The following is a 22848-nucleotide window of genomic DNA, read 5'->3' as shown; positions in this document are numbered from 1 at the left end:
ACACATCATGCTTGTCAGCAAAGGTTAGTCTGTCCTTTGATTATTCCTGCTGATAAAGGTTTGGTCACTACACGATTTTCAGTCTAAACGGACCATATGTGTACGAAACATTTTAAAGCCAACCGAAAACTTCCCTTGAAAGGTCGGCGTTATGGTGGGAATACGTTTCATGAGGTCTTTTTAACAACATTCATAGTGGATATTCAGTTTGTAATCAGAATAAAGTTACTTCAATAGACCGAAGCTTTTATTAAGTTGTTCAACAATTAAAGTAACAGTTGTCCTAAAAATTAAAACCATTACCTCATTACAATTACCACACTCAGGTGGTTTAATTTATGAATACTTTAATGAGTTTAATAATACTTTGTCTTGAGTTTAATAACAAAATATTCAGATGAATGTTAAGCAGCCATTCACATTCATAGGAACAAAATATGCGAAGTCAATCACTGTTTTCAAAAAAGCCTTCTTCAGAATGTCTTGTGGACGGTGAGTAAATGATGGCAGAATTTTTATTTTTGGCTGAACTATCCCTCTTTAAGTGTAAGCGCCATAACAGGCAGCAGTTGAGCATGTACATTCATAGAAAACATTGTGTTAAACTAAATATTTTAAGGTGTCATCGCATAATGCAATTTGGGGAAGTGCTTCTTGTCCAGTATGTGAGCCACTTTAAATTTAGTCTCAATCAGGCAGTGTAGATCTTTGGTTTTATACAAGGCAGATCTTAAATCTAGTGAATTATTGATATAACAGTTCCCTGAAACACTTCTCCAAATTCACAATATATGTGTACTTGAGACACTGTATGATGGTAAGGTAGGTTTTGATGGTAAGCTAGTTCTTGCTGGTCATGAGCTGGTTTGAAAGATCATTTAGGAATTGCCAAAGTTACACCAATAACTGGAGCTTCTAATCTTAATTAATGCTCTGTTTTTATTCTGTGCTTCAGGAGAGATGTAACCTATGATGCATTCTCATGCTTAGGGTAACTTAAAATAGGAATGCGACATCAAAATTACAGAGATTAATTCTGTAATTTATATCTTCAATGTATTTACTGTTACTACCTGTACCTTTTTTTGTGACATTTTGTGTCTATGTAATGACCCTGATAGCACAAATACATGAGCGTTTTCTCATCAGCTAAATGTCTATTACAGGGGTTCCCAAACTTTTCAGCCTGCGACCCCTAAAATACCAATGCCAGTGACTTGTGACCCCCAAATTTCTCAGAGGTGGTTATAAATATAGAAACATTGCGCACACAACAATAGGCCTATATAAACATGAGCATATTGACAACACAAAAAAGTGCAACAGTCTAACAACTATGTGATTTTTATAATCATTTATTAATTTGTTTAATTTACTATTAACCTCGGCTAAAAAGACTGGTGGACACAAAGTTTCCAGCACAAGTCTATCCTTGGTTTAATTTTGGAGATCGCCACTCAGAGATCATTCTCAATGTTCAGTTGTGGCATGTTTATTTTAATGTATTTGATTCCCATAAAGGTGTCAGAAAGAACAGCTAACGCTATTGCTGTGTTGTTAATCTAATGTTTCATTTGCATGTTGTTGTTTTTACTATTAAAAATTACTATTTTTATCTTCTGTGGGTTCTGCTTAAAATATGGTTATTCTAATAGTTTAATAAAAAATATTTGACATTTGAAATCCCCTAGCGACCTCCTGTCATTGTTACGCGACCCTCAATGGTGTCCTGACCCCCACTTTGGGAACCAATGGTCTATTAGACCTAATTTGGATGTAAAAAGACATTTAGAAATAGACTTTAAGATGTTTAAAATTTAGAATACTTGTTCAGGAAACCATTTTAAGACATCTTTTAGATCTTTAAACACAGCAGATGTTTTACAGACCAAACAATCTTTAAAATACATCTTGTAAGTGAAATTATGTTCAAAATTACCACCATAACGTAGGCAAACTATGCTTATCAAAGAAAGCGTACTTGCAGGACTCCCAGAGTTCATCAAGATTCTTTCAATGCCTTCTCCTTCATCTTACCCCAGACATGCTCAATAATGTTCATATAGGGTGACTGGGCTGGACAAACCTGTAGCACCTTGACTTTCTTTGCTTTCAGGAACAACTATGATCAACTAGAAGTCAAGTTATTATTTGTTGCTCTTACAACTGGGATCGACGACAAGACTTTTGTCAGATAGTGTACTCGTACTAAAAACAAATACATTAAAAATTACCAACTCGGTGAGGGTAAAACAGTACAAGATGACATGATCCAAATTCTCGCCTTTCATTTTAAGACTTTTGGCCTTCCATACAATAGGAAACTCATGCTGAATTATTTTTGACATTAGACCAATGACAATAACAGGAAATAATCAATAACAGAAAGACGGCGAAGTAGAATAAAATGAGGCAAAGTAGAATTAAGTAAAATAAAAATCTAATTCACTGTTCATCTTGAGGCACAAAAATGCACAAAACACAAGCTCACTGTATTTTATTTTCTGAAAAAAGAGTGCAAAACATATGACATACCAGTATTTACAGCACATAATAAAAGGATGCAATCACGTGACCTCGTCCAACTCACCTATCATCGATCGTTTGGGGGTAACTATTTACAAAACAAAATAGTCACAAGTTTACCTTTACAGTAGAGAAACCAAACTTACAACGTACAGTCCCAGACCAGCAGGCCTTATAAAAAAAAGTCCCCAAAAGGTTCAAAACTCATTTCCGTTTATTATTTTAGCTTACTAAACAGAGCCCTCTGCTGGCTAAAAGTGAAATTGCATATGATCCACTTTTCATCCCCGATCTGCGACAGACAGCATCATCTACTCTCAGATGTGCCTTTATTAAGATACCTGAAAAAATACCTTCAGAAGATTTCCCTGGTAATATGCATTGATAGACTGGGTGTGAAGTATAGCAGCTTGTATATGATACACAATCAATTGTGGTAGAACCAGATACGTAGAACTTTTTCTCTTTACGATAGCTACCCAGAGATAAGGGTAGAACATTTACATTTCGGACAGAGGTATATGTATGTGACTTTGGGTTTTGTTTGGCTAAATCTACCAGAATATGAAAATGGTATTGGACTAATAAGGTTAATGAATGTGTTGCAATTATTAGCTGATTTTTTAAAATGTTTTTCTTGAATTGTAATTGCTTGTACAAAAATGGTCATAGTGTTGCTATGCAGTTATTGGTGGTTGCTAGGTGGCTACTAACTGGTCCAAACCAAATGAGCACACACATCCATTCCCTTATTCAAGACTTTTTTAGCTCTCATATTAGATGCAGATACGAATCGAACACTATCAGTTACAAAATTAATAGTTCACCTCTTCTCAAAATCTCACAATATGAGGTATAATTCATGTCTGTTGGAATAAATGGATGTGTTATGCAACAAAACAGGGAGTTTAAGCAAAACTCCTGATCCTAAATATTAGCAAATGCATTAGCATAAACACAATGATTCTTCATAAATTAGGTTGTGATTTCACTTATTGCCATAACATTGATTTGATCAAATGTCTTTGATTACTTGTGATGAATGATCTCTACATGAACTTGATCTGTAAATTTTGGCTATATGGGTCTCTTAAATAATTTAAATACAAACCGACATTCATTGTGATTCAGTCTCTTGGACAATATACATCATGTATCTAAAACAAACAAAAAAGCCTTATTGATATGGCCATATTGACTAAAATAACCTGCCGTGAAAGATATTAAAGGGGTCATATCATGATTGGTTCAGTCCATTTTATTTACTCATCCATCATGAAACAGGCTGTTTGTGTGTTGCTGGCTTTATTTAAGTGCCCTTTTTAACTCTGATAATAAACACCAGCTCTGCTTCTAAGGTTTGCGCTGCCTCATGTGACAGATTCATCAAACAGTTTAAGCTGAAAATTAACTTCTTTACAACTCTCAGATCTAGGGCTGTGCGATTTGGGGAAAATATGTAATTGCTATTTTTTTAACAGATATTGTGATTTCGATTTGATTTGCGATTTAATTTTGTAGTCAAGCTTCAGCTCAATATTTTGTATCGTAGTTTCTTTCTGCTAAAATGCAGTGAGTGTTATTAAAAAAAAAAGGAACTGAAAAGATAGAAACTTAATCCTACAGTTATTCAAATTGGTTTTTAAACATTCATAAATTAAACACTACGTTTTCTCTAGAGTAAACAGTAGTGAGGTATGGCATTAGTTATCACCTGGTACATGTGGTGCTTTTTTAGGTGCTGGTTGTTGTATTACCTCACACTGTGGCAACAATTCTGCGACAGCTCTTACAATTGACTAGTTTTTGTTTGGTGTCCGTAACTTTGAAACCAAAATATTGCCGTATTACAGATGTCCTGTTTTTGTTTGATATGAATTTGTCTACCAATGCTTCTGAAGTGGCAAATACCATCATCCCACTTGTCCACGCTTTCCTTTGTTTGTTTTTTATTGTGGGCGTTCTGCATAGTTTGGTTGCGCAATTCTGATTGGGCTGAACGAAAGTAAGCTCACTCAATTGGCTAGTAAGACTGTCACACTCAGACGGCAGTCACGAATTTGCTCTGGGTGGGGTAAATTATATAATACATATAAATTTCATATCGCAGCCTCTTGCGATTAGCTAATTGCAATGTTTCAAATCGCAATTTTGATTCGATTTTGTTTAATCGCACAGCCCTAAGCAGATCCTTCAAAGTAGGACTGGGCGTTATGACAAAAATGCAATCTCGATAATTATATTCCATATTGACTGATAACGATATATATTTTGATATAAGTTGTTAATGCTTCCAGATTTAAGAGAGTACCCCAACAATGACTGAAGCCACATCATTTAGAGGGTCTATTAAGTGGAATAACATATTATTGCATGATAAACCTTCGGTGGCTGAAAATTCGGTACATCTCTAATATCAACACACTTTTAGATTCCCATTGTTGCACATTTCTGTTGTGTTACTGGCTCTTGGATAAATATAGAGTGAAAAAGTCCAGAGATTATCATAGTTATTGACATAAATTTTATCGCGATTCGATATAATATCGTTTATTGCCGGAAGTGGTGTTAATGAGGCCAGCAGGGGGTGCTCAACCTGCAGTCTGTGTTGGTCCTAACACCCCAGTATAGTGAAGGGGACTCTATACTGCTCAGTGAGCGCCGTCTTTCTGATGAAACATTAAATCGAGGTCCTGACTCTCTGTGGTCATGAAAAATCCCAGGATGTCCTTTGAAAAAAGCGTAGGGGTTTAACCCCGGCATTCTGGCCAAATTTGCCCACTGGCCTCTGTCCATCATGGCCTCCTAATCATCCCCAAATGACAATTGGCTTCTTTACTGATTTGTGGTGTGCGGTCTGGTGCAAAATAGCTGCTGTCGCGTTATCCAGGTGGATGCTGCACACTGGTAGTGGATGAAGAGATACCCCCCAACGTGTAAAGCATTTTGAGCGTGTAGAAAAGCACTATATAGATATAAGGAATTAATTATTGGCCCAGCCCTACTTCGAAAGGATCTGCATAGCCGTAGATGCTACGCCAAGCCAGAAACAGTTCAATACGTGGTGGATTTTCCAGTTTTACTTGTAGCCTATGATTGGAGCTTTAGCAGTAAAGTATGGCTCCATGTACAATATGCAATTTTGATTTGTAAAGTGGATGGTCATAAGGTAATGGTGCTATTTAGCTGTAATAAACTTATGCCAACACATTCTTCAGATCTGAGATAAACACAAGCTCAGGGTTTGCTTAATATGTTGTAGCTAAATCACAGTATTACTTGTATATTTAGTTCAAATAGAGTTTAGGGGTAAAGTTTGTTTGCTCACCCAATATATATTGTTAATGTTTACAGTGGGTGGTCATATGCTAATATAACTGTTATAAATACACTATTGCACTTCACATACTGAAAGTTGCAGAATGAACTCTCTCATTCCAAATACAAAGGACTGTTTAATACCTCATGATATGACCTCTTTAGACAAAAATAAAAACCCCAGGACAACAGAAATAGAGGAAAGTAAACAGCGTGTGTTCTATCTTACACTTCTTTGCTAACAAATACAGACACCAAAGCGCTCTGGGAAGCAATGCTGTCAGACCTGGAGAGAGTGTGAATGTGAGCATCTGTCAGACACTCATTAAAAACACAAGCCCAATTCCATTTTTATCAATAAAGCCATGACAAAACAGAAAATCAACATATAAGCGAAACCCAAAAAAATGAGCATAAAAATAAGACTCTTTACCCAGCAGATATCCGTTTGAATTCATGATTTGGCAACTTACATTCAGACATCTGACAAGTGAGTGTGTATTAAGTCTATTCCAGCAAAAAGTTGTGACTATCAAACGTCAAAGCAGTCTCATCTCCGCTACAGAGACTCGTCCTCTTCACTAGAAACAAAAGCTGATTCCAACAAAATCATAAATTCACATAAAACAGGATTCTGACCCATTTGGGTTAAAGTCAACTTGGACTTCATCACATTCCATCCTTCTGAAAAGAAAGTTGTCGCCACTGAAGAAAGGATTTTGGCTTTTGATTAATTCCATTCCATTGCTGCAGTTCACATCTGTGTCCTTTAGGGGGGCGCGATCATGCTCGCATAAAGCCTGTGCCCTTTTGTGCCTTGTTTTGCAAAGTGAGTCCCTCATATTCTCCACCACGAAAAGCGTAATGGTTCAGTCCAGGAGTAGGAGCCACAGACAGGTGAAGGGTCATACCATTTGTGGATTGTGGGTAGTGCTATAATTCACTGTGTCGTACAGGAGGTTCGAGCTTGTGGGATAGAGCAGTGAGGACTTTATCGAATTTCTCATAACGCTCAGTTTGACTGCCTTCAGAGCCACGACTGCCCCATAAAAGCCTCATCTGAAACTCTGTACAGAAGATCTCCAGCACCTCCTTTCGCTCCTGGAAATCTGAGGAGAGATTGATTGTAAAGAACAAAAAATGAAACGTTTATTAGAGTACTATCTCTAATGCATGTGAAAATAGTGCGCTGCAATTTACACCATAGCCAAAAGTTTTGGGGTCTTTACATGAACATGAACTAATGGTTTAATGTGGAATTGCTTACACTTTGCAGCTAATAAAGCTTCAACTTTTCTGGGAAGGCTATCCACAAAGTTTAGGAGTGTGTTTATGGCCGTTTTTGACCATTTTTCTAGAAGCAAATTTGTGAGGCCAGTAGGGTTGTCACAATAGTGGAATTCGATACCAATTGGTACAAAAGTTTTAAAAACATCTATTTCCTACAAACATTTAAGCGCTGTGGAGCACGTGATTGGCCATGAAGGTCGTCAGTTCACCAAACTCACCTCTGTTTACTGAGTGTAACCACAGATACAGGGACACTGGAGCGTTTTTATGTCATGTCGATTGATCAGCTGATGAATCGTGGCTTTAAACCGCTTCACTGTCCCTGTATCTGTGGTTACACTGAGTAAACTGAAGACCTTCATGGCTAATCACAGTCTTTTCTGTTGAGCACGTGAACATAGTGGCAAATCAGCGCTGTTAAAGAACATGCTCCACAGCGCTTAAATGTTTGCAGAAAATGGACGCTTTTAAAATTTTTGTACCGATTGGTATCGAATTCCAGTATTGTGACAACACTAGAGGCCAGACTCTATTGTTGGACAAGAAGCCCTTGCTCACAGTCTCTGCTCTAATTCATCCCAAAGGTATTCAGTCAGGTTGACATCAGGACTCTGTGCAGGCCAGTTCATTTCCTTCACTGCAAACTACTCATCTATGTCTTTATGCACCTTGCTTTGTCCACTGGTGCATCCCCAATTTGTTCCCATCAAATTAGGAGCATGAAATTGCTCAAGGGGTGGCGTGGTGGTGCAGTCGGTAGCGATGTTGCCTCACAGCAAGAAGGTCGCTGGTTCGAGCCTCAGCTGGGTCAGTTGGCATTTCTATGTGGAGTTTGCATGTTCTCCCCGTGTTCGTGTGGGTTTCCTCCGGGTGCTCCGGTTTCCCCCACAGTCAAAAGACATGCGCTAAATGTGAATTGGGCAAGCTTAATTGTCCGTAGTGTATGTGTGTGAATGAGTGTTTATGGGTGTTTCCTAGTGATGGGTTGCAGCTGGAAGGGCATCCGCTGCATAAAACATATGCTGGATAAGTTGGCAGTTCATTTCGCTGTGGTGACCTCTGATTAATAAAGGCACTAAGCCGAAATAAAAGTGAATGAATGAATGAAATTGCCCAAAATGTATTGGTATGCTGAAGCATTAAGAGTTCCTTTCACTCCTTTCAAAAGTTCATTCGCATCACTACACCCCTCGCTTTGCACCGCGCTTGTTGATGTAGGGTGTAGAGACAGATGCTCGACCATGGAAAACCTCTATGCACTGTTCTAAAGCTAATCTGAAGGCCACACAAAGTTTGGAGGTCTGTAGCTATTGAGTCTGTGGGACGTTGCCAATTTCTGTGGATTGCGCACTCTGTGATTTTACGTGGTGTTTATTTTGCAGGTCCCTGACTGTGCACTATTTAGTAGTGAGGAAATTTTATGAATGGTCTTATTGCATAGGTGGCAATCTATCATGGTACCTCACTTAAATTCACTTAGGTCCTGTAGTTAATATGAAGTTAAAAGATGATTTGATGATTTAATCAATAGTCAATCTTGGCATGTTGATATATTGATGATATCCTAGTAATATCATTAAATCAACACACCAGAATCATCTTTTAACTGCGCAGTTTTATTAATGTTAATTCTTTTATCTTTTTTTTTAAATGCTTGTCTTTAAAATCCTGACAACCATCTTTTTGACAACACTTTCAAAACTGTGCTGTATTCAGTACATTAATGTCGTGTAAAAACAGTCTTAGGGCGCACTCACACTATGCTATCCGAACCATGTCCAGGTACATTTCCTGGTTTGTTTGACAAGTGTGTGCACTCTGAATTGGGTTCAGGCGCGGTTTAGTTGGCCGGCCCTGCCCTGGTTGGAAAAGGTGTGCCAGAGCGTGGTTCGGTTGGGCTTTGGCACGGTACGCTTGTAGTGTAAGTGCAAAGCGTGGCTGAGCCCGAAACTGAAGACGCAAGGTCACTTTTAAGAGACTGTTTCATATGGATTTATTAATCATTCTTACAGTTCAATGAACGCAAAATGTCATAGTTTAGTAAAGACGCAAACCCCTCAATACACATCAGCTCCACCTTTAGCAAACCTCCTAATACATGCAGCACGAGGACTTTTATGATAATTTATGACCGTCAAAAGTTGTGGATCTGTTCGGCAAAATATTTGATTGCTTGTCACTGCATCCCAAACGACTAAAACAATATAACTAAAGAAACAGTCGCATCATCAATGGCCCAAGCGTGCTTCAGGGCAACTGTTCCTAGTGTACCCTTAGAGTTCAGCAGGTGTATTTTGGAAGACAACTAGTGTGTTCTAGTAGAATGCTGGTAAAGCCACGGATTGAGCAGATTGTCACGGATTGGCCAGGCTCTTCCACCAACATCACGCACCGAGCACCTTCACCTGAGTATTAACCACGCACAGCTGCACCCAATCACTCCCATTCACTATATAAGCACACACCTCACTTCACTCAGTGTCCGGTCTCGTTCCTACGAAGCGGACTCTGAGTGAACCACTTCCTAGGTTTCACTCCCCTACGATCTCAGCAATTATACTTAACTTTATTCTGTTTCCTTCTAGTCTGTCCAGTGTTCCCGGTGTCCTGTCAGCGTTGTGTGTCTCGTCAGTCTGTCTTCCCCGCAAGTCCTCTGGTGTGTGCATTCGGTCATCCTTCAGTGTTTGTCATCCCACCTGACAAAGAGGATCATCAGTTCCACTAAACTCCGTTCATCGCTCCATCAATATTCATTAATACTCTACTGTTGGAATAAACATTGTTTATACTCACTCCCCTTGTTTGTCCGTCTGCTTCCGTAACAGAAGACCGGACCCGAAACTACCAACAGCATGAGCACTCACGATCCCCTTCAGGAGTTGGTGGATTCATTGAAGAGAGTGCTACTACCATCTGCTCCACTTCCCGAAGCACCACCAGCACCGAGCACTTCTTCACCGTCCATCCACTCATCCAGTCCCATGGCTCGACCAGCGCCCTACTCTGGCGGGGCGGAGGAGTGCAATGGATTTCTCCTGCAATGTTCTCTGGTATTCACTATGCAACCCGAGTTATACCCTACAGATCGGTCCAAAATCGCTTTCATCATCTCCCTCCTCTCTGGGTCGGCTCTTCGGTGGGCTGAAACCATCTGGCAACAGTCTGGGCCGGTAACAAATTCCATTCAGTCATTCACAAAGTACTTCAAGGAGGTTTTTGGTCGCGCGGATGCTGAAGTAGCAGCTGGAGAACAGCTATACCATCTCAAACAGGGAGCCATGTCCACTCAGGATTATGCTCTCAGGTTCCGAACTCTGGCTGCTGCTAGCGGCTGGAATGAGCGATCTCTCCTCACAACCTACCGGTTCGGACTAGAGCCCAGCCTCCGGTTACAGCTGGCCGCCCTCGACGATACGATGGGATTGGAGAAGTTCATCCAACACTCTCTGCGCTGTTCCGATCGTCTGAGGGTCTACCAGCATGATCCTCCACCAATATCCCAAGCGATCCTCCGTTCGCCAGAGCCAGCCGTCCCTCCAGAACCAGAACCCATGATCATCGAATCTGGTAGACTCACGATCACCGAGCGACAGAGGAGGCTGACCCGGGGTCTGTGCATGTACTGTGGCGCCAAAGGACATGTCAGGCTGGACTGTCCCATTCGTCCAGCACGCTCTGTGGTGAGTTTGTTCAGTTCTCCTATTGAAAAGATGCATCCTCTCACCACTAATGTCCAGTTAACTACCCCTTCTGTCTCAGTTTCAGTCACAGCCCTCATCGACTCCGGGTCAGCAGGAAATTTCATCTCGCACGCCCTCTGTCGCAGACTCCAGCTTAACACAGAAGCCTCGACGCACGTCTATCAGATTCAGCCCATAACCAAAGATATCCATTGTCAGGCACGTATCCATCGAAAATGTGAACCCGTCAATCTCCAAGTAGGACTGCTCCACAAAGAGGAGATTCAATTTCTGGTTCTGGAGGGTGCATCGATGGATATCATCTTAGGGCGCCCGTGGCTGGTGAAGCACGATCCCATCCTCTCTTGGGGCACAGGAGAAATTAAGAGATGGGGAGAAGAATGCCGATCCAGCTGTTTTCCTGATCTACCCTTACAAATTCGAAGACCCCTTACCGTCTACGTCACGTCTGTCGAAAGTCCAGTCGAGAAAATATCCATTCAGATCCCGAAGATCTACTCCTCATACGAGGATGTGTTTTGCCCCAAGAGAGCTTCCCAGCTACCTCCACATCGGCCATGGGACTGCGCCATAGACCTGCTTCCAGATGCTCCTATGCCCAGAGGTAGGATCTACCCGTTGTCCCTTCCGGAGACCAAGGCAATGGAGGAGTACATCCATGAGGCTCTGAGTCAGGGGTATATCCGTCCATCCACGTCACCTGCTGCCTCAAGTTTCTTCTTCGTGGCTAAGAAGGATGGAGGGCTGCGGCCATGTATCGATTACAGAACCCTAAATCAAGGGACAGTCAAGTTCCGGTATCCCCTTCCTCTCGTCCCTGCGGCCCTGGAACAACTCAGATCCGCCAAAATTTTCACCAAGTTGGACCTCCGCAGCGCCTATAACCTGGTGAGAATACGTGAGGGGGACGAGTGGAAGACTGGGTTTGTGACCCCTACTGGACACTACGAGTACCTGGTCATGCCCTATGGTCTGGTTAACGCCCCCTCCGTATTCCAAAACTTCATCCACGAAGTCCTCCGGGAGTTCCTCCATCTCTTCGTCATTGTATACATAGATGATATCCTGATTTACTCCCGGAGTGAGGCCGAACATCGCCACCACGTTGCGGAGGTCCTGAAAACCCTCAGGAAACACCGCCTGTACCTCAAGGCTGAAAAATGCTCCTTCCATTCACCATCTGTTCAGTTCTTGGGGTACATCATCGATCAAAGAGGGGTTCGTATGGACGAGGGGAAGGTCACTTCCGTCATCTCCTGGCCCGAACCAAAAACCATAAAGGAACTCCAACGTTTCCTAGGATTTGCTAATTTCTACCGACGTTTCATCCAGAATTACAGTCTCATCACCGCTCCGCTCACCAACCTGTTGAAAAATAAACCCAAAGCACTACCCTGGCCTCCCGAAGCCGCCGCAGCCTTCCAAAACCTAAAAGAATCCTTCACTCAAGCCCCACTGCTGACTCATCCTGATCCTGACTTGCCGTTTGTGGTCGAAGTGGATGCATCGACCACCGGAGTGGGAGCCATCCTGTCCCAGTACCACGGTACTCCTTCATTACTCCATCCATGTGCCTATTTCTCCCGGAAGCTCAGCCCGGCGGAAAGGAACTATGACATTGGGAATCGAGAACTTCTGGCCATCAAGCTCGCCCTGGAGGAGTGGCGACACTGGTTGGAGGGGGCCAAACATTCGTTCCAGGTGATCACAGATCATAAAAATCTCCAATACCTAAAAGATGCTAAAAGACTCTGTCCTCGTCAGGCCCGTTGGTCATTGTTCTTCTCCAGATTTCAGTTCTCTATCTCATATCGACCAGGTTCAAAGAATATCCGAGCAGACGCACTTTCCAGAATTCACGACCAGCATGAAATTATTGAGACACCGGCCAAGATCCTTCCCGATCAGATCACTATCTGTCCCATCCAATGGTCCGCTCCTACAGTAATCGCCACTCCAGAATCCAGAACTCCGCCGGGCTGTCCCCCCAATCGACGCTTCATCCCTGAAAACCAACGGGTAGATCTCATTCATTCCAGCCATACATCTCTGGGCACAGGACATCCTGGGGCCAACAACACCCTCTCGCTGCTATCCCAACGCTTTTGGTGGCCGAACATGGCGAGGGATGTGAGAAGATACGTCCAGGGCTGCAGAGAATGCGCTATGGCAAAGAGTCCTCGCCATCTACCTGCTGGTAAACTCCATCCCTTGCCCATCCCAAACCGCCCCTGGTCACACCTAGGAGTTGACTTCATGACAGACCTCCCATTGTCTGAAGGTAACACCTGCATTCTAGTCATCATAGATCGATTCTCTAAATTCTGTCGTTTGATTCCTTTGAAAGGTATACCCACAGCCCTAGAGACCGCCGAAAACCTGTTCAACCACGTCTTTCGAAATTTTGGGTTACCAGAAGATATAGTCTCGGATCGAGGACCCCAATTTATCTCCAGACTATGGAGAGCATTCTTCAGACTCCTAGGTGTGACCGTAAGCCTCTCGTCTGGCTATCACCCCCAAACCAACGGCCAGACAGAGAGGAAAATTCAGGAAGTGGGGCGGTTCCTCCGGACCTTCTGTCACGGTCACCAAAACTCCTGGAGCCAGTTTCTGGGCTGGGCGGAATACGCCCAGAATTCCCTGCGGCAACCTACCACCGGACTCACGCCATTCCAGTGCATCCTAGGGTTCCAACCTCCACTCTTCCCCTGGGATGGCGCACCATCTGATGTCCCCGCAGTGGATTACTGGTTCCGGGAGAGCGAGAGAGTCTGGGACGATGCTCATCATCATCTCCAGAGGGCAGTACGCAGAACAAAGGAGGTATCGGATAAGAGGAGGATTCCAGGCCCCATCTATACTCCAGGACAAAAGGTCTGGCTCTCCACCAGAGATATCCGGTTGCGACTGCCCTCCCGAAAATTAAGTCCCAGATTTGTTGGTCCCTTCACCATTCTGGAACAGGTCAACCCCGTCACATACAAATTACAGTTACCACCACAGTACAGAATCCACCCCACATTCCACGTGTCCCTTCTAAAACCCTTTCACGATCCTCTGATTCCCTCCACAGAGCCTGGCCATGAAGAGGAACCTCCTCCCCCCCCTGATGTTAGAAGAAGGGGCCATCTACCAAGTCAAGGACATCCTACGGTCCCGGCGTCGTGGTGGTCAGCTTGAATACCTCGTCGACTGGGAAGGATACGGTCCAGAAGAGAGGTCATGGGTCTCCAGATCCGATATACTAGATCCCGCACTTATGGAAGAGTTCCACTCCAATCACCCAGAATTTCCAGCACCTCGAGGACGAGGTAGACCACCACGACGTCGGAGGTTCAGGCCCTCAGGAGCGGGCCCTGGGGAGGGGGGTAATGTCACGGATTGGCCAGGCTCTTCCACCAACATCACGCACCGAGCACCTTCACCTGAGTATTAACCACGCACAGCTGCACCCAATCACTCCCATTCACTATATAAGCACACACCTCACTTCACTCAGTGTCCGGTCTCGTTCCTACGAAGCGGACTCTGAGTGAACCACTTCCTAGGTTTCACTCCCCTACGATCTCAGCAATTATACTTAACTTTATTCTGTTTCCTTCTAGTCTGTCCAGTGTTCCCGGTGTCCTGTCAGCGTTGTGTGTCTCGTCAGTCTGTCTTCCCCGCAAGTCCTCTGGTGTGTGCATTCGGTCATCCTTCAGTGTTTGTCATCCCACCTGACAAAGAGGATCATCAGTTCCACTAAACTCCGTTCATCGCTCCATCAATATTCATTAATACTCTACTGTTGGAATAAACATTGTTTATACTCACTCCCCTTGTTTGTCCGTCTGCTTCCGTAACACAGATAGTTTAAGAGGCTAATAGTTTTAGACATAAAATGACTAGTTTACCCTGTAGTTTACTCTCTGCATTGGTGCGGTACAGTCCTCCGTGGTGAGCGATAGTTCTGGCCGCCTCCAGGTGACTCATGACCACATCCACACCAGACTCCACACTCTCCCAGCTCTCCAGAGCCTCTCCTGCTGCCACACTACGCTCCAGCAGAGACAAGACCGGCACCACATGAGGGAAACACGTGCTCGACAGCACACACGTCTCTGAAACACACACACACACACAGTCAGTCATCAATAAAAATAAGAGTTCATGCTCGAGCTGCTAGGGTTAATAAATTAATATACACTCTTATAAATTCATATAATCTCTGAGCATTAATTTATTGTATTTAATTTATTATATTTATTTAATTAAAAATTGCTTTATTATTATTATTATTTACCAATTAATGATCTTACTTTAAGTAATAAATGAAACAAAATTATTCCCACAGCTTTTATTACACTCAAAGTATTTATTTCATTGATTTCTGTTACCTTAAAATCATATTTTTATTTTAAACAAAATAATAGAAGTCAGTTAAATATGATTGATTTTATATGATTTAACAATTACACCTGCTTTATTAAATATTACCAAATGGTTTAAAAAAATTCAATTGAAAATGCATTTTAATTAAATAATATTATAAATAAATTGGTGTGAACTACAAGGGAGCAAAGGGGTAGCTCGGCTTCATGAATCATGAAAACATGATTTGTAAAATTTTGGGGGGTCTCAAAAAATATTGACAATGTGTTATTTTGACATGCGGTTTCAGTATTGTGTAATGTGATCATGGATTATTATGTGTAAAAGTGCAAAAGTATCATTCATTCACGCATGATGGCGAATTACACCTCACATAAATAAAAGATAACAGTCACACTTTACAATAAGGTTCATTAGTTAATGTTTATTAATGCATTTACTAACATGAACAAACAATAAACAATGCATTAACTACAGTATTTGTTCATGTTAGTTAACGTTAGTTAATGAAAATACAGTTGTTCATTGTTAGTTCCTGTTAACTCACGGCGCATTAACTAATGTTAACAAGCATGGCCTTGGGTGTTAATAATGCATTCGTAAATGTTCAGTTATGATTAATAAATGCTGTACAAGTGTTGTTCATGATTAGTTCATGTTAGTAAACGGATTAACTAGTGAACCTTATTGTAAAGTGTTACCAAGATAACCAAGAGAAGGTGTGGGGGCGCTGAGGAGCAAAATCCAGTAATGTCAAAGCAGGCAGCCAGATGCTTTCATATGGACATTGAGACATACTGGTTACTGGTTATTCATTTTCCAAAACAAATGATGTGACGTTCTGTTTCGTTTTGTTTGCTTCATACAGTAGGCCAATACGATGTTTAAACACCGTGACATTGTTGTAAACATGTTGGACAATTAAGCTGAAAGCAGGGTAAACATGACAAAACTGAACCCCTTTCACAATTGTGTTTTTTTTTTTTCATTTTCGAATTCGATTATGCTTTACTGAGTGAAAAGTGAGATCCCATGACATTCTATAGGCCTATGTTAAATAAATAAAGCATATGATGTCCTTGGTGGCATCATCTTGAACTTATAGAATACAAAAATAATAGGCTACATGATGAGGTTATTTATTTTGTTGTTAAGTGTAACATATTCGTGTTTGTTGATTTAATATAAATGAATGAATTCCTCTCACAGAAGCGTTGCAGGGAAAATAAGACAACGATGTTCTGTTGTTTAGGCTGCTGTTGTTAATAAATCAAATAAGTTGTTAAAAAAGTAAAAGTAAATCCTTAAAAGATATTTTCAAGGATCAAAGAAAGTTATTGATGGGAAAACAAGTGCTTTTTAGCGAGAAAGTAAAACGAAACTATCGTGGTGTTTTGTTGTTCTACTTTGTAATATTAGTTACAATTATTGAAATATTTGTTTTATATTTATAGATTTTTTGTTTATACATAGGGTAACTGTATAAAGGCAGGGATCCTGTGTGTTTTATAGCCTACATCATTGTGGCAAGGGACTCTCAAGATAATAACCAATAACAATAACAACAATATCCATGAACGTTACCATGAACCAACCCCCCCCCCCCCCTTTCCTCCAAAAAATAGTAAATAATAAGACAATAACAATGGGCTCCCACAAAAGGCTACGATACAGTTCGAACACTAATAAATTCTCAGAATTTCACAACATGTTTCTGTTATTTATCACAGTAAATGACTTTAGTGTCACTTCACAGGATATATTCAGAATTTTTATTGTGAAATTAGGGTAGGCATCGTGATTACAGCAAATTACTGTAAAAATGCCTATATCTTTTGCACATTAGTTAAAGTAATTCAAACACTATTAATATTTTATTCAACATAGAAATTAATACACAAACGTTTATGAGCAACTTTTTTTTAATATTTTGCAATATTTACAGAATTATTGTTATTATGAAGTACCCTACAGTAATTTACTGTAAATTTACATGCAGTACATTACTGTGAAAATAATGCAATTATCAGCCAGTAATTTACTGTAAATTTAAGATAAGATATTTTGCAGTATAGTTTTTTTTTATTTGCTATTTTTTGAGATGCTAATACTTTGGTTAATACCAATTGCTATTTTGTCTTTGACAATATATGTCATTGTGTTACTATGATTTTGAAGTGAAACCCCACTTTACCTTTGCCATCATTCATGGCCTTCAGGAATGGCTTGAGTTTCTTCTCATAGAGAATGGCTCCTTCTGTGTGTCTTTGTCGCAGTGTCATCCACGTCTGCTCCAGTCGAGAGATCTACAAACACATCACACACACATGATACAGGTCAAATATTAAATGCACGTCTGCTAAATGAATAAATGTAACATTTTGTGGAAATGGCCAAAAATGATCATTATCTTTTATCGATATGAAATAAATGAAACCGCCACAAACTGAAACATTTTCACTTTTTAATTGCAACAGCTGTATTATATATATATATATATATATATATATATATATATATATATATATATATATATATATTTTTTTTTTTTTTTTTTTTTTTTTTTTTTTTTTTTCTTTATCTTTGGTTTGTGGGGCATTTTTTGTTGCCATTGCATCAAATTCCCCATTAATTTCTGACCATGGGTATAACACTGTTGTGCTCCCGACATGAAGGTCAGTTCAGGTTTAGTGGTTTGCTGAGGACAGGTGTGTTTTCTGACCTGCGGCAGCTCCAAGGCTCTCATGACCGCGGCGAATCCGTACATGTTGCCCATGTTGCTCTTGAGTTCAGCAGCCAGCTGGATAGTTTTATGCAGGAGGGCTGCCCTCTCCTCCGTGCTGCCCGTACAGCCCAACAGATCGACTGCCATCATTATAGACATGGTGTAAAACCTGTTGAACGAGAGACAAACACAGTGAAATAAACTTGATCAGCAAGGTTTTAGGAAGCATGGTATTATATGTTATGATTATATAAAATTTTTTGCTAATTAAGAGTTTTTGCTAATTCTGCAGCTACGCTAAAAAATGATGTCTGCAAATTTGTTGCAAGCTATTTATTTGTGTAGAATTTAAACAAATTAAATTTAGCAATGTTCATTTTAATTTGTTTGTTTAAATTCAGCCCAATTAAATAGTTTACAAGCACTTAATAAAAAAAAAAATGTAATCCATTTAATCCACATTTCATTAATGTCACATGACACGAAAAGTGTGTATTGGCAGCTCGAGGCTTTGCGCACCGGAGGAGCACATTCTATTTTTGAATACTATAATGTTTTGAATGTAAACCTATGCAAATGCACTCTGTGGTGCTATGAGGATTTGACCTGGGTCCTAGCTGCAATTAAAAAAAAAATTGTGTGCTTCACAAAATTGAGACATTTGCTTGATTTGGCATTAAATTCAGCCATCATGGAATTGCTAAATCCTGGGATCTAGTTTATATAGTCAAGCCCAAAAATTAATTCAGCTCGACTTGAAGGGCTCTATTTTATTGATCTAGGTGTAAAGTGTAAAGCGCATGACGCAAAAGCAATGCTGTGTCCGAATCCACTTTTGCTATTTTAAGAAAGGAAAAATATAGTTTGCGCAGCGGTGCATGGTCTAACAGGGTTGAGCTTATTCTCTAAATGAGTTATAGGTGTGTTTTGAGCATAAACCAATCAGAGTCTCATCTCCCATTTCCTTAAAGAGTCAGTTGCGTCGTGCCATGGCACATTTGCTATTTACAAGGCAGACTTTGTAAGTGGAAAAACTGAACGCTTCACTAGCGAGGAAACAGTTAAACAGACCATCTGCAGCGCGAGGATAAAGAACGAGCCTCCTCTATTCGGCCTCTTTACTTTCTCTTTACTTTACTTTTACACCACACTTTACTTTCGTGGATAAAGAAAGACTGAAGACATTCTTTAGCCTACAAATTAAATTTCATTTGTTAAGCGCAAAGATTTGTTTCAAAACTATTTCTAAATTCAGTTCTAATTTCCAGCGAATTAATAAATGAACAATAATAATGAAGTGTGGTCAAAAAATCCAAACAAGTTATATCCAAACACACATCCTATTCTTATGCCCCATATGGTGATGCATACGTCACCAAAACCCAACAGATGGACAAATCTAAACTTGTTTTCATTAAAACAAATATAAATGTGCATATAATAAATAATACTTCTAATAATAATAACATTATACAAAACCAAAATTGTCAAGAATAAACTGAAAAAGCCCTGCGAGATGAGGCATGGAAGCAGTTTTTTTAATATTTATATAGAAAATAAATATTTTTGTAACATTTTAGTCCTTTAATATTTTTCATATGTAAATATATTTGTGTATTGCTGTACACACTGTGTGTATTAAGCAATGTGTAAGCATTTTGGACCTGCATAGGCGCATAGAGCGCTCTGTGCTGGAATTTGGACCAGCTTTCAGTTGGTCTATTGCACAGTCAATTTCAGTTCCTCAAAAAAGCAACGCGCCAACAATGCGCCTTCACACACTTCCTTTTTAGACCGAAACACCGATGAGTCCACAAAGTGGCTCAAATGAATTTGCTATTTAAACAATGTGGTGCAAAACGTGAAAAAACGTACTGTTGCGCTGGTCTAAAAATATTAACAAATCAGGCCAAACACATCTTGTGCCTTATTGTGCCGGGTGTATGATAGAGCCCAAAGTCTCATTTGTTCAATTATTTTGACTGTAATGACACATGCGTCTCCCAAAAGATAATAAGATGATGTACAAGATGCATCATTATGAAATTTTTTTAATTTTTTAAATTTTTTAAAATCCACTTTAAGGTCAAAATTATTAGCTCCTTTAAGCAATTTTTTCCGATAGTCTACAGAACAAACCATCATTATACAATAACTTGCCTAATTACCCCAACCTGCCTAGTTAACCTAATTAACCTAGTTAAGCCTTTAAATGTTACTTTAAGCTGTATAGAAGTGTCTTGAAAAATATCTAGTCAAATATTATTTAATGTCATCAATGAAAAGATAAAATAAATCAGTTATTAAAAATGAGTTATTAAAACTATAAAAAATCTTTTCTCTGGGGAAAAAAATAAACAAGGGGGCTAATAATTCAGTGGGGCTAATAATTCTGACTTCAACTGTATGTATATATATATGTATATATATATATATATATATATATATATATATATATATATATATATATATATATATATATATATATATATATATATATATATATATATATATATATATACATTTGTATATATACACACGACACTTTTCAAAAACGAATTATTACAGATGCACTAAAAATAGTGCTAAATAAAATACAAAATGTAAAAATCACTACATCAAACAGCTCAGCATTAATCACTATGCTGTTTCGCAAGTTTTGTGAGGTGCCTTCATTCACAAACACTGAAAGTCCTGGAAAGAAGCACTTTTCAAAGCACTTCAGTGGATTTTTAAAGTATCGAATGTGTTCCCTCACCTCTCCAGTAGATCCAGCCTCAACTGATGTCCATGAGGAAGAGTCAGCTGTTCCAGCCCTGAGCTCACTCCCATCATCCTCTGCATCTCCTTGGTAACGCCCAGTATCCTAGCAACCTGCAGATGGCCACACAGTTACAAGAGCCATATTCACCTTATTCTCCGCGTACGAGTGGGCGCAGCCATTTGAATCATTTTGGCTCGAAACTTCCGGTCTCATTCACTTCCATTCATTCTTAAACGTTAAAAACAGCTTGTTTTGCTGCTTGGTGTTGCAAACTGATACTTTCTTATTATATTATTCTACTTTGTCTGTATTGTCATGCAAACACTTGTTTGTAGAGTAAGAAGTTTGACCGTTTTTTGCCGTTTATTATTTTAAGTCATTTCTCCCATAGGCAACTGAATCGGAAGTTCTAAAACAATTGCAAAAACGCGCACACTTCCGCATTGAAGAATAAATATATTCAGAGGCAGTAGAAAAAACGCACAATTAAATAGCCTTGAACCAAGGTTACAATAGTTTTGGATTTTTCATTGGTTTTAGTTTCTATTTCGTTTTGACTTTTTGTTTTCAAATTCAGTTAGTTTTAATTAGTTTTTAGAGGTAGATTTACTAGTTTTTATTAATTTCAGTATTAGTTTTAGTTTTTTTGGGTGCAAAAAACTGGGTGCAAGATTCAAAATCAATAGAATAAATATTGTATTATAAAAACTCAACCATACATTTTTTGAAACCTGTATTTAGAGGACACATGAACACTATCATCTACCAATAACATACCCATCCTCAAATTCAAATACACAGCCCAAAAGATAACAGCCTTAAGTACAATATGTGTGAAGGCTGCTCTGAGATTAGATACACAGTAGTGATGGGAAGTACAGATATTTAACGCGGATGTTAGGACTCAACATACCAAAATTATGTAGTCAGAAATAGTAATTTCAGTCAGTTAAAACATCACCATGTTCTGAAAAATGTCTTAGTCTTACAGTAAAGTTTTGCAACCCAACTGAAGCATGATTCGCTTATTTTAACTCCATTACGATTTTCTGTTATGAAATAAACTTACGTTTTTCACCAGATCCTCTCATTTGAGCACCCGCGGTGCTGTTGTTCAAGTTTAGTTCAGTTACAGCAGGCTGTCATGTACGGTTTGTGTTCGGTTCACTGAATCACGCATGCGCAGTATTATCGGTTCACTGCTTCTTAGATAAGATCTCAGTGTAGCTAACGTTGCTGATCTAAAAACTGAATAAGAGAATATATTGGATTATTTCGAGTCAGGGGTGGGTATTAGACTTGTTATAAAGTAAGTAGTTTGTGGATATGTGCTTGCTGGAGACGCGAATCGTTTCAAATGATTCAGTTCGCTTTGGTAAACCGAACCAAAAACTATTAAAAAGATCCGGTTAAAAAGATTCGTTCGCGATCGCAATACAGAAATAAAACTCATTATTGGCACAAATGTGTTAAAGTAATAATTTTAAGTGCCTGTAATGCTGTCACCGTGCTGCTGTCATGTCGACTCGTTGTTTTTGTCGCGGGAGCAACAGCGAGGACAGACTGGAGGAGAAACGGCTCGATGGCAGCAGGATTACGGACTCTGGCGTGTACGGGTCAAACACGTGCAGCGCGAATTATATTAACTTCTAAAAGGCTTACAGTAAGATTATGTATTAAATACATTTACAAATACGAAAACGAAAGAGTTTTTTTTTTTAATTTGCTATAATTTTAGTTAGTTTCAGTTAGCTTTGTATGTACACAATACAGTTTCAGTTAGTTCTAGTTTTTTTTTTCAAAAACTCTCGTTTTTATTTTAATTTCAGTTAAGACAATTATTTAAAATTTTAGTTTTCGTTTTTTTCGTTCGTTTTCGTTAACTATAATAACCTTGAACTCGTCCCATCACATGATGAATGTGGTCAACAGCAGTGTGCATGGAAAGAGTTTATTAACCCTGAAGGTTTAGATGTTAATGGAGAGCACCAGATGAAGGGTTTGGGTTGCTTTGCATACTTTATCAGTCCGTTTCACATGTGCCTTACGTAATGCTGTCTGCCCTTATGGACCGGAAAACAGAATCAAGGGATTGAGAACCAGTGACTTCAATCTGTCAGTGTGTTGTGGGCTTTACCTGTTTACATTGT

General features: G+C 39.7%; 1 protein-coding gene across 1 annotated transcript in view; it reads right to left on the bottom strand.

Annotated features, from left to right (window-relative positions):
- Positions 1–2482: 2482 nt before the first annotated feature.
- sh2d3ca (SH2 domain containing 3Ca) overlaps positions 2483–22848 on the bottom strand; it is a 109638-nt gene continuing 89272 nt past the window's right edge. Inside the window, exons 8-12 of the mRNA XM_056466337.1 lie at positions 20693–20808; positions 17932–18103; positions 17404–17515; positions 14732–14938; positions 2483–6953 (exon numbers count right to left, since the gene is read on the bottom strand). Coding sequence (XP_056322312.1) covers positions 6778–6953; positions 14732–14938; positions 17404–17515; positions 17932–18103; positions 20693–20808 — 783 coding nt within the window. The 3' untranslated portion in view covers positions 2483–6777. The remainder of the gene's footprint in view (positions 6954–14731; positions 14939–17403; positions 17516–17931; positions 18104–20692; positions 20809–22848) is intronic.

This window comes from Danio aesculapii, chromosome 10 (genome assembly GCF_903798145.1).
Source record: "Danio aesculapii chromosome 10, fDanAes4.1, whole genome shotgun sequence".
Classification (NCBI taxonomy): Eukaryota; Metazoa; Chordata; class Actinopteri; order Cypriniformes; family Danionidae; genus Danio; species Danio aesculapii.
This window is presented reverse-complemented; position numbering and strand designations above follow the sequence as displayed.